Source organism: Hetaerina americana, unplaced genomic scaffold (genome assembly GCF_022747635.1).
Source record: "Hetaerina americana unplaced genomic scaffold, ioHetAmer1.1.p SCAF_7, whole genome shotgun sequence".
NCBI classification, from domain to species: Eukaryota; Metazoa; Arthropoda; class Insecta; order Odonata; family Calopterygidae; genus Hetaerina; species Hetaerina americana.
In genome coordinates, this window is record NW_027287316.1 from 40,037,914 (window position 1) to 40,051,032 (window position 13,119).

The window sequence follows — 13,119 nt, forward strand, 5'->3', positions numbered from 1 at the left end:
GGTGAAATTGTTTCACAAAACCTGTAGAGAGATCCAAATTTGAATCCCTATCAAGTATGACTATTTTTCCCCTCAGAACTCATGCACATTGATTTATTATGCTATCCTGCATATATAAATCTAGGTTCAATATCAGAGACGGATTATCACAAAGTCTTACTCGAGCATCTTTCTTGGTATCTCTTCCAGGGTTGATATTTACTTTTCTATCATTATAGCTCCTATATGATATGCAAACTGTTTTTCAGGAGTGCTTCTCACCCTATGGGGCTTTTGAAACAATTTTGAAGTTGAGCAAACCACCTTCATTCAAAATGGATAATTTCTTTACCTGCTACATTATGCCTTCTACACATGTCACAGAATAAACTCTTCTTTCCCTTACACTTGCATGTATTAACAAATATTCCTCATATTAAAACATTCTTCATCATTCCTATAAAATGTCTTCGCCATGTGATTCTGTATTCAATTTTTCTCAGCTAAATACCTCTCTTATCTAACCCTATATGGGTCACAGTAGTCCAGGGGTAGAGCGTTGGACTTCTGGCTGGAGGGCCCAAGTTCGATTCTCAGGCAAGCCTCTCTGGGCACCTGCAGCTTGACTCCAGCTATGTGACTTTTTGGGTACCAGATCTTCCTGGGAAACCATTACCGGTACAGGAAAAGGAACAGGCCTTCCTACCCTGATGCATGAATTCTACATGCCATATCGGGATTAGCACTGAGTGAACTCTGCCATCATCTACCAAACCGGCCTTCAGGTGTTTATGGTTTTTTTTATCTAACCCTATCTAATACTTTTTCATTTATCTTCCTATGTAGTAAACTTTTGCATGCTTTTCCAAATCTATATCTTAAAACTCTCCAATTATTGCTCATCTTCTTTCCTCAAACTAAGTGGATGAACTGTAAAATTTCATGATCTGTTATGAAACCACATCAATCCTTTATATTTTTTAAAAATTAAGTCAGCCCTTTTTGTTAATTCATGCCTTTTGAGAATATTTCTTTACCAATCCAATTCTTCTAGTGATGCACTGGCAGCTATGCCATTTTTTCCATTTTACTTCCTATTAAAATAAAGCCACCTTTTTTGTGCTAAACTTTTGATTAAATACTCATCTTAGCATCCTACTTCTCGAGGATCAATATACCTTCATTTTATTGTAATTTATCTTCATTATCTATACTAATTGAACCTGTCAAGCACTTCCCATTAATTGCTTTCTCGTGCCTTGAAAACAGAGATAACATACAAGAATAGCTAAAGAAAAAAAAAGAGAATTTTAGCTTACAAGCAGCATAGGAATTTATATTAGTAGCAGTCAAGCACATTAAATGACTTCGGGGAGTTTAAAATAAGGTTGAAGTAATTTGCAATGGAATGGCCAAGTGTTTTCATTAATGGCATAACATGCATGTAGATTTTGTAAGGCAGATTTATGCAGTGAGTTGCTCTATATGAGAGCTCAACGTTGTTCATTTAATATATGCCTATCATTCAAATGTTACCAAGAGAGAATTTTATGGAACTTATTTATTTGTGAAATCGCCACTCATTCTTTACTTTGATTCTGACCATTCCACTGGTTTTTATGCTCATTCATTTGCTAAAAAATGGGCGCAAGCTAGCACAGCTAAGTATAGCTAACAAAGTTTTATGGGAATTTTTGCTACCAACCAATTGAGATAAGATAAGATTTGAATGTAAATCATATTTAGCACTTGGAATAAATTTTACTGAGCCTAGTATGTAACATGATCTCAGGAGAAGAATATACATACATTTGAATCAGTAAGTACAAGGTATATTGAATTCTGCTCACTAAAGGGGAACTGAGTCGAATTTATTTCCCATGATAACCGTTACTTAATGCTACGTCATGTATGCACTGTATGCTACGCTTCAAAGTGAAATATTAGAGTAGATTTTAGAATTAAATATTATAAAATTCAGAGATAAAGTAAGAAACAAAACTGAAGAAAGAGATGAATGATCAGTTTTATTTTATTTGTAACAGAATTTTGAGAGCAACATTTTTTCTCCAGGTTTACTTTAATAAATTCCTCAACCACTGAGTTGAAAGGGGAAAAATAAAGAAAGAAAGACTACTTTTTAATTATTATTGTTTATAACTTTTGCAATGCTGCTCAGTGCCAAGCCAAATTATTATATTCCTCAAGTTATTTATTTAAAGGATATGGAACAAGTCTATTTATTTTGGGGAAACAAGTTTATTTTTAGTTCTTTTAGTGAATTCTTACAGCTTCTTCAATGATTTTCCACTGAATTGATACCAGGTCAGTTCACTTTCTAGAACTTGAAGACAGTGATTTCACTCTACTTGCAACAAAATCCTTGGGCCCATTTTCAAGAAATAATTAACAAGAACTGGTTGCTATACATGATTTCTTCTATCAGGCATAATTTAAAGGTGGGTTCCCACAAGTATAGCTACCAACAAGGATGATGCAACATTGGTCAACTGGAAGTCATTTTTACTCAGCGATAGGTCTCTCATATTCAATGCAACATTCTCTGGTGCTATGGGTGATATTTTGCCTCTCATGTTTTCTCACACACAATTCTTCATGGACAATTCTAACAAAGGCAAATAGGAGTTGATTTCAACTCCATGCTATGGAATACCAAAAAAATCAAGAACTTAGCTAATAATGAGTTAAACAAACTTGTACTTAAGGATATTATATAACCTATCATGTGGCGAATAAATAAAGATATTATCGTTTAATTTATCAACAATTGACACATATAAATACCTAAACTAAGAGGATGAGGCCTACTTTTCTCTTTGTACAATTTTCTAATGGAATTCTTGCATATGACAAGGATTTCACTGAAACATTTATTTATGTTATTTGTTAAATTTCAATACTCAACTTTACCTAAAAGGCAGCATCCAGACCTCACTACATTTTGCAGAGGAGCAGTTCATTGCTTTATAATTAGCATGGAATAGTTCAAGTGATAATGAGTGACAGTACTTCTTGACCTGAGCACAATCTAGCAACTTATACAAAGGATTGCATAAAAAGTATCAGGAACCATTTTTTCTGACATGACTACACAGTGCGCTCGCACTGAACAGGCTCAGTGGTGGGGGGTCTGATCTTCAACACACACCAAGTGCCAATCACCTGCGCGTATTGGTTCAGGCTCTAGGTATTTTATTGGACCCCTGTTGAGTGACTCTGTACAAACACAAAATGCAGTGAATATTGAACAGTGGTATGCCATCAATTTTTTTGCTGGACTGGGGAAGTTAAACACAACAAAATTATGCCAGCATGCCACAAACTGCAGTTTCTAAGTGGGACAAGCTCTTCAAAGATGGTCAAGATAGTGTGGAGGATGAGCTCCATGCTGGACGGCAGTCAACATCAAGAACTGGCAACAATGTACAACATGTGCATTAAGTTCTCAATTCAGACTGTTGGTTAGGTGGGCACATGATTGCAGATTGTATTGGCATTGATAAGATGACCGTGCACACCATTACCACAGAAAACTTGGCAATGCAAAACATCTGTGCTTAACTAATCCCGAAGGTCTTGACAGACAACCAAAAGCAAAGTCTGCTAGACCTAATGCAATGTAGCAAAATGATTCCTTAACCCCCTTACAGTCCCAACTTGGCACCAGCACACTATTTCCTATACCCACAAGTGAAATCCTTCCTCAAAGGGCACCACCATAATGTTAAGTGCTGTCAAAGAAACTTGCATGCATTCTCTTAAGGACCTTTTAGAATATGCCTAACAGGGAGCCTTGAGTTATGGAAAATTTACTAGCAAAAGGGTGTTGCTCAAGGGATCTACTTTGAAGAATTTTGAGACATTTAAGCAATATTTGAAATATATCTATTTTGCCGAAACTTTTCCTAATACTTTATATACAAACCCTGAAAGAAATATTTTTCACACAGAATAGCTATGACTCTTGAGATAGCAAATACTCAGGAAGTTATTACATAATTTTATCCGCACTTGAGCAGTTAAAGTGAAAACCATTAGCATGGTAAAGCCAAATGCATGACTTGACCAAAATACATATCGTAACTAGAGTTCATAAATTGGAAGGAATACTTTCAATAAATTGAAAGTTGAAAATTGAATTGCAATTTTTGCTACCTCTTTGGTGACATAATGATGGACATTTTTAGGACAGGATGGAATTGCAAACTAAGCTTAGATTTCTATGAGCGTAGGAATGTTCTCCAGCATAATGATAATGGATATGAGTGATGACTTATTAATTAACATGGTTTGTTATAAGTTAATTAACATATACCTCGAATAATATAAAACTGTGTAAATGAATACTTGAACTTTGAAAATAATCATAACTGGAAGCAGAAAAACTCAATAAAGCCAGAGAGTGTAATAACATAAGTCAGACATATTTACATGGTAAAGATATCTTTTAATGAACAGATACCATATGGTATAATCTACTATTAGACGGTCATTTACTAAAACAATTAAGAACACATAAAAAAGGAGAGGTGATCACAAGAAGTCTCAATCAGATTAATGGCCCCAACTTATGAAAAAAACAGTGGACATATCTCAAAACTATCCTATTTACATTTATGCTGTCATAGGTGAATTCTATATGCATAGACCAAAACTCTAGGCCATTTTTGTCTATACTACAACATGTTTTGAGATTAAATCTAACTCTTCTAATTTTTTAGGCACACGCCCAAATCCTGAACGAAAATGTACTCAGATATATTTTGGTACCATTATTATAGTTACAAGCTTTTAGCAGATGTACCAAATAAGGATCTATTTTTATTATTAAATAGCATGATTAGCCACAATGCACTTCCCTCACTTTTAATAATTGACATTCTGTCTTTTTCCCTTTTTCATTGTACAACCTTTAGGACAATTATCCTCTTTTACAAACCCTCTCTGCCTTGTGTAATCTCAGCATAAAATCTTTTGATTTGGAAAAAGTGAAATGTCTGCTCTGCATAGCTTAAAGAGTATTATTATTTTAGAAACTTGCAACTCAAGAAAAGCTAAATTTCATAGAAAAGATCCAGGAGTAAGAGTATAAATAAGATGGGGGATGATGTGTGATATTAGTACTTTTCTGATGGCTACAATCAGTAGAAATATTGATGACTGATTCCTTCTATGATACTCAGCAACACTATCTTCTTATTGGTATCAGTTGTTACTGTACCTTCCCCCTTTTCTACCAGAATATTACAGCACGGTAAAATCTCATGGCATTCACAATTTAGAGTGATGGTGGTCAGCCATTATTTTGCAAGGTGTCATTAACAGAAAAAACTGATCACAATTCATGTTCTCTTGATCCTGTAATGCCAGGTTGTGGGATGGATTGCCTTTGTTAACAAGCACATAATTGTAGCGATATACTTAGTGCATGAACCACCTGGAGTGAGCTCATAGAATGACTAGCAAAGCTTAGTGGTTTATTTACTAATAACATCAATATTTATTGCATACTTATTTCAATATTCCATGTTAGCATTATTTTAGCAATCTATGGCCACAGCCTTGATTAGATGTGCAATTTACTTGGCATAAGCCTTCAAAAGCTTACTTAGGCAACTAAGATTATGCTATTTTTACTTATATATTTATCAGTGAGTTTTATGCTAAAACATACCCTACTATAAGAGTGCACCAGCGTGATATGAAGCATTATTTGCCAATTCAGTTTAATCATATTATATATATAAATATATATCTGAGGTGCACTCAATTGTCTAGGCTATGCTGCTATAATTTTAAGTGATAGAAAGTTGGGCTTACTTGTACCTCACACGGCGGAGGAGCACTGCGGTATGATGGCACGATCTTGAAGGTCACCGAACCTCTGGCTTCACGCTGCAAGAGAGAGCACAATAATGAACAATTGAACAACCTTAGTCACATGGTTGTCAAAACAATTATTTATCAATAAATTTAAAAATTCAGTACCGGTGTTGTCATTCAAGCCAAAAGTCTAATCAAAGAGGCTCGTAACAATGTAGAGACTAAGGTCCACAAGGGCATCATTTTGAATGATTAAGAATTGGATGAGTTCATTCACTAATGAATGTAACAGTCAGATAAACTATGACCAAATGTTTTCTTGGATAAAAAATATCACATTTTTCAAAACATAATCATGGGGTATATTAATTCCAGGCACACAGTGACACTGCACTCAAAGGATAAAGTAATAATGTATTGAATTGTAAAAGTTTTTTAAATTAGTGCGAACTTAACATGTTGCCAAAAATTATGTCAAATTTTATTCCTTGGCGGGCCAAAGTCAATACATACATATTAAATGACTCTTCTTTACAATTGAGAGTAGAAAAAAATCATCTTTCATAACGTACACATTTTTCAATCTTATTGTGTTGGCCGTTGTTTATTAACTATTCAATTTTTGTTTTATAGTGCCTTTTATTTGTTATCCATTGTTAAGGTCAACTTGTCTGTTTTTGGGTGAGTTGTTAAATAAATAAATAAAACATTGTGATATGAACCTACAGTTGTTAACATGGTAGGTACATTGAATTTTGAGAACTTATACCAAACTCTATCCCTTGTTCAAGGAAATTCGAGTAATACTTCCATTGCTTATGCTGAGAGCAGTAAATGTATTGGTGAAAAAATCACCCGTCAGCTATGTTTTCATTTTATTTCTCTGATTGGCTTATATCTTGCTCAAAGAAGAATCAGCAAATATTTGGGAATTTAATCCTATTCACTTGACTACAGTGAGATCATATTCTTCCTTGTGACCAAGTATACACATAACATGTGCACAAAAATTATGTGACAGTTGTTTATGGAATATGCTGGACAAGCAGCATCTTCTAAATTGACAAATAGTGAATGGTACTCCTATGGACAACTGTATCCCAGCAGTTGTAGACAGTGTGTTGGAAAGAAGCTTTGTCATCATCATTACCATGAGACTATGGGGAATTTTAATAGAATTTTGATCACCTATGAATTTCTAAAGAAGGAGCAAGAAATAGAACAAATGATAAAACAACAATCCCTTCTGAGGCACAATGAGTTCTTTTTTATGAGAATTGAACTCTATTTTACCAACTCATTTACTCTGAGCAGGCATCTGTTGATTGAAGTATAGCAAGAATTAATTATTAGCGGGTGGAAATTATGACCAAATTTAAACAGCATGAAGATGATATAGGTAAAATTGTCTACAGAGAAGGTGATCAGTTTCAAAACCCCTGGAAGAGTGGCATATGCATCGGAATTCTTGGTTTTAATTCCTGCTTTCTCAAAAGTTTAGATTTTAAATATATATAAGAATTTTCCTCTTCTGAAAGAGAATTACAAAAGCGTAAGGTAATTATCTTAGAGATTCCCTCATGGGAAGGCTGATGTACACATTATGCATCAGGAGTACTCTATTGCAGCTTGTTCACTGATCTTGCCTCACATTTTCCTGCTTATTTAAATCTTTGGTAAGAATTTTAAAAGAGCAAATACAAAGGAACCTCACGATCACACAGGAGTTTCCTGAATGTCTTCAACAAATTTTAATTTTTGATCATTTTAGTTCTTTACTCTTCTTTTACTGAAATTTTCAGAAAATGATGTTGTCAAGCAGAATATAAAAGAGTGGATGTTAATGGGTTCAGGTGCCACATATATTTCACAAAAGCCAGTTCATAGGTTTCCAGCAAAGCAAAGTACATTTATTCAACCATCTATATGACATTAGTACTTAGAAAAATATCTGTACTATGAAAAGAAGTACTATGAAAAATCAAATGTTAGTGAAAATATAGTGAAAACCATCTTAATAAGGATTAAAGTGTATTGAAATGCTTGCATTTTCTCATCCATTTCTCTCAGAATTTTGCGCAAGATGCCTTGAAAGTCCACATTGCAACTGCTATTGTTTTGGGACATATTCAATACTTCCAGCTTTGTAATAACTTCTCTGACTCCTGGGATATTTGCAAATATTATTTCTAACTTAAAACAACTTCAATTACACAGAAAATTATGAATTAAAGAAATTGAAAATGAAAACATCATAGGTGTTTTTTTGGCTAAAGTTTGTTCTTTTTGAGTCATTGTTACAAAGGGTACATATTATTGGTCTACTTAGCTTTACAAAAACAAGTATGGATCATCCATGATAGAGTCTAAAATTACCATGACAAGAACCTCATCAATGATAATTAAGAATTCAAATAAGAAAAGATAATTCCTGTTATCTATACCAAGGGTAAATGGAAAGTGATAATCCATTTCCATCATAATTATCATTTTTTAAATGTACCCCTCTCAGTCATCTATTTGCTGATTGCATTCAAGTTATATATATTTATTGCTGTCATCTACTTTGAACTCAGAAATAAAGCTAATCGTTTATAATTAATTTCTAGAAGAAAATAACTTTTTCTCATCTGTTTTAAAGAAACATTTTTTTCTCTTATTGCTTGCAGAAATTGTTTTATGATCAGTGTAAATAACATTTCATGCCATTATTATAAATCTGAATTCATCTCTTTCAACACCCACCTGAAATATTTTGTCAACAGAGTCCAGATACCACATATCATTACTTTAAAAATAAGCCATCAGAGAAAATTGATATTAAATGCTTCCCACTTTAACCATGCAAAATATAAGGTTTATGGAACTCTTTTTGGAACAGTTATTTGAAATATTTTAAGAAAAGTATAAGACAAAGTCTAGATATTTCACCTGATTAATCAGGAAATATTTAGACATATAGCCTTACTTTAATATTTCATGGAAATCACCACTTACCAGGATTTTCTGAAGGGAATTGACTGACTGGTTAGCAACAGGTAGACCATTGATTTCCCTAATTTCATCACCAACATGGAGTGTTGCTTGACGATGAATCATTCCCCCATGCATAATTCGTGCCACTATACACCTGCCTTCTTCATTCATTTTCAGAGTGATACCCTAAATGAAAGAAAATTGATTAGAGAATTTGTATGATAATTTTCTCAATGACTATGACCTTATTTCAATATATCAGGAGAGCAATTCCAACCTCTCATTGTATTTACAAAGTTTATAAAAGAAAATCGATACATATGTATTGGCTAGATATTATGCTTCAAAGTTAACATTGACTTTTTGCAGTTATATCATTTATAAGTAAATTACATACCTAGATTAATGACAATCACAATTTCAACACTAACATATTCATCATAATGCATTTTAATCAACTATAATTTGGAACCCCCTGTAAAATTAATCAACTTTAATTTTTTCATGACATGACAGAAATTAGACAGATTAGTGAATTTCTCAACCAATCTCAATGCCTAAACACAATTTTCATAAAAATAGTTTTATTAAGTATCACATTCCCCAGGTGAAAATTCCTAATGAAATCCATATTCAGGAGACTAATAAAATTGAAAGAGTTTGGGCTAGCATATCCATCATATTTTTACTTGGTTGGGAACATCTGGCATCATCTAATGTGTATATAATGTTGGTTCTTATCTGAAGAGGTTATATTCAATTTATTATTTTCAATTGTAAATGGGATTGTGAAGTTCAGATGGTTTACTCTAATGGCCCTGCCAATATGTAAATCAAGTAGAATAATTAGGATCAAACTAATAAATAGACTGAACTTAACTGCATTAACTGGTGTTAAAAAGTAATAGTAGCATACGAAATTAAATAAGATCAATGCAAATGGACTAAAAAAATTGATATGTTAAGTACTTAAGGGCACTCTAAAGAACAAGCATTCCATAAATCACACCTGAATCATGTATGGTGAATCACCTTGCTATTGAATGATACAGCTATTACCTTAAAACAAAGTAATAATTTCTGAAAATTATGCCAACTTGCTTTTATTAACTTCACCTACTTTGTGATTTAATTTCCCATAAAATAGATCAATTTCAATTCTTCCTGCAGTAACAGCTTTAACACAATGGCTGAAAATGTTACTGTCATTTTCTACCAAAACTGAAATATATATTTCACATATGTTGAGGAAGTTCTCGGTGATTTCAAGCACTCATAACATTTATAAAATTACTTATTGATTCATGCATTTTCACTGTTATCCAGTGATTTTCACCACTATTGATTATTTTATTTAATCTAAAAATATTTATAAGAGATAAAAATCATGCAATTTAAATTAATATCTTTGATATTTTCACATCTATTTTATTAGGATGGCTACAATTTGACCAGATAATATATGTTGGTACGTTAGACAGTAGTCATGAATATACCTGAAAATTGATAAAAAGTCGCAATTAAAATGAAGTGCTGTGAACTCATGAATTATTTACTCCTTAAATTCCTCTTAATCAAAATACTGGTAAACTCTGAGTTACATAATTAATATGTTCCAACACTGGCTGCATAAGTTGAAATTTATGTACCCCAAAAATTAGTCCAGCTATAATGGTAGAGGCAGGAAAATGTAGTGAAGAATAGAAATATGCTTTGGACTCTATAAGGTAACTCATTCTACAATACTCATTGTGCCACATGTTTCCAACTATCAGTATGAAAGGCACTAATTCATGGTTCAGCATTAATAGAGTCTGCACTGCCTTCTAGGAATTCTATCATAGAAGGTTTCAAAGTTGCATAGGGAAGATTTCTAGGACTCTTTCCATGGAGGCCTTTTTGGCTGGTCTATGACATGATATACCTAAACTTACTGTGAAAACAACCCAGGTTGCTTTCCCTTCTTTAGATAGTGATAGCAGGCATGAAAGGTAAACAATTAATCTCTTATATTTTCATTTTAATACATAAAGAGGCTCAAATCTTTAGTACCCTATAATAATGATGCAAAAAGGTTAAGCAAATGAAACTGCTACCCTTACTTTGATTAACTGATTATCTAGACCTTCCGTATCAGCCCATTTCAAGCTAAAGAAATCACTTGACCCTAAAACCTTGAAGAAAAACATAGTATTGAAACTCCACAAGCCTTTGTTCTTAAGAAAAAATATATAGATTGTAAATTGGTTAAACAAACTTGCTACTGTGCTTGCAGTATAACCAGCCAGCACCATGCAGTATAACCTTCCAATGTAAAACCTTAAAGAGGCAAGGGCCTAGTCACATTGGAACATTGGTTCCCTCAAGATCAGAGAATTTAAGCAACATTGAGTCCGGATAAAGAGAGGTTTGATGGATGACCTTGGTATCACTGCCATGGTACTACTGCCCACTGCCTACTGCAAAAAAACCAGTTTGGCATAATGGACCAATAAACCAAGGGGTTTATGTGTCTAGTTCTCCTTACAAAGGTCCACCTCAATTCCCCTAGACCCCTGAGGAGACCATGTCAACTACACATTGATGAAGACATATTATTCACAGAGTTTAGGGATAGTAAAATCACAGCCAGGATATTGGCACTTCTGTCCTGCTAAAATGAGAGTCCTACTACACCACATCTTTAGTATGTTCCTTGCAGCCCCTAGCCCAACTCATGGCACACTCACCATTGGCTCATCGGTGTTCTTCTGGAACTGCACGAGGCGCACCCTGGTCACGTGCTCAATCTCCGCATCCCCATCGGTGGAATCAAGGTCTTCCGCGCCCCCCATGAGGCCTCCCCCACCTCCGTTGAGGAATGGGGTGGAGGGTGGCGGGGTGACCCTTGGTGCCTCCTCTCCGTAGACCTCGTGGGCCACCACGTCGTGGGCCTGCAGCAACGCCTGTGAGAGGTGGAGGGAGGGACAGAGAAAATAAATGAGGTGAGCAGATGGAATAGAATAAGAGTCATTCACTGCATTGTGTTCACAAGATACATTGGAATTCCCCTTCTGCTGACATTACTTTCAGGAAAACAAAAATCAGTACAAAAGCCTCTAATTGAAAGTTCAGCCACAGTTTAGTAGTCTGCACCGCTTAACAATAACTAAACATTAACTTCTATCACAGAAGATTTCAGAGTTGTTCAGGGAATATTTTAGGCTGGGAGCACAATACTTCATAAATACAATCAGGAATATTTTTAGAGGTTATAGACTCATGGATGCTTTCTTAGCTGGTCAATGGCATGGGAATAGATCAGCACATATTCTCACATGCAAAAGCATTTTTTAAAAATCCATCAATACTACCCACGGGGTGTGGTAGCCTAGAAAGCAGGGCATTCAGTTGCTGACCAGAAGGAAAACTGCAGCAATCAACCGAAAGGATGGTTTGATAGATGCAGGTAGAGAGCTCACCTAATAAAACTGAGTCATATAAAGAAGATGAAATTTATATTTCAGGGTATGTGGACCAGTTCCTTTGCTAGTGAAATTTGCAATTCCTCAGGAAGATGCGGTGACTGAAAAATCTCATAGCTCACATGAGATTGAGGGCAACCAGGGTCACTCAAATTTGAACACTTTGGTTAGGAGTCCATTGCTCTAATATTAGGACTACCTGGGTCATCACTGACAGTAAAGAGCTTATGGTCAAATTAAGGTGACAGTGGACAACCTCGGCTTCATTTAAACTGTGTGATTTTTCAGTTATCAGAAATTACAATTTTCACAAGGAAAGAAAATTACCCTACCAACCCGGGGATTGAGGATTTCACAAGCCAAATGGCTGAGTTCAAGGTGAGCTCTTAACATATCTATTAAACCAACCTTCAGTTAGACGGACTGTACTGGCAAGCATTATTGATTTGCGGTATTTCAGTAGGAACCCATCCTCCATAAGAGAAATGGGCAAGATCATCTAGAAATCTATAAGGATTACACGATTTAATCATTTCAGAACATTGAAGGTGCTCTTATGAATCGAAATATTAGCCTTATTGAAAATGAGAAAATATAGGAAAGTTATATGCTCATGGAGTTGTGCTTACACATAAAATATGACACATCAGGAACTCAAGTATTTTCTCATTCACAAATAAATGAAAAGTGAAACAATGTACATAGGTCTGTTGAAAAAGTATTTGGCCTTGAGCTCTCCATACATGGCTCCTTGCGACTTCTGGTAGTTATGAAAGTAGGGAAGAGATAATAAAAAAGGCAATGATATTGATGGTCACCATTCCAAAATAAGCCTTCCAGGAGTGTCTCCAGCAGT

At 34.6% G+C, this 13,119-nt stretch overlaps 1 protein-coding gene across 8 annotated transcripts in view; it reads right to left on the reverse strand.

Moving 5' to 3' along the window:
- Positions 1-13,119, reverse strand: part of CASK (peripheral plasma membrane protein CASK) — a 1,102,005-nt gene that overhangs the window by 50,189 nt on the left and 1,038,697 nt on the right. For 4 of the 8 annotated variants that reach the window (XM_071595320.1, XM_071595315.1, XM_071595313.1 and 1 more), the window contains 3 exons: positions 11,529-11,744; positions 8,821-8,985; positions 5,821-5,895 (listed from right to left, as the gene is read on the reverse strand). In XM_071595320.1, coding sequence (XP_071451421.1) covers positions 5,821-5,895; positions 8,821-8,985; positions 11,529-11,744 — 456 coding nt within the window. The remainder of the gene's footprint in view (positions 1-5,820; positions 5,896-8,820; positions 8,986-11,528; positions 11,745-13,119) is intronic. The other 4 variants (XM_071595316.1, XM_071595314.1, XM_071595321.1 and 1 more) reach the window with 1 other exon arrangement.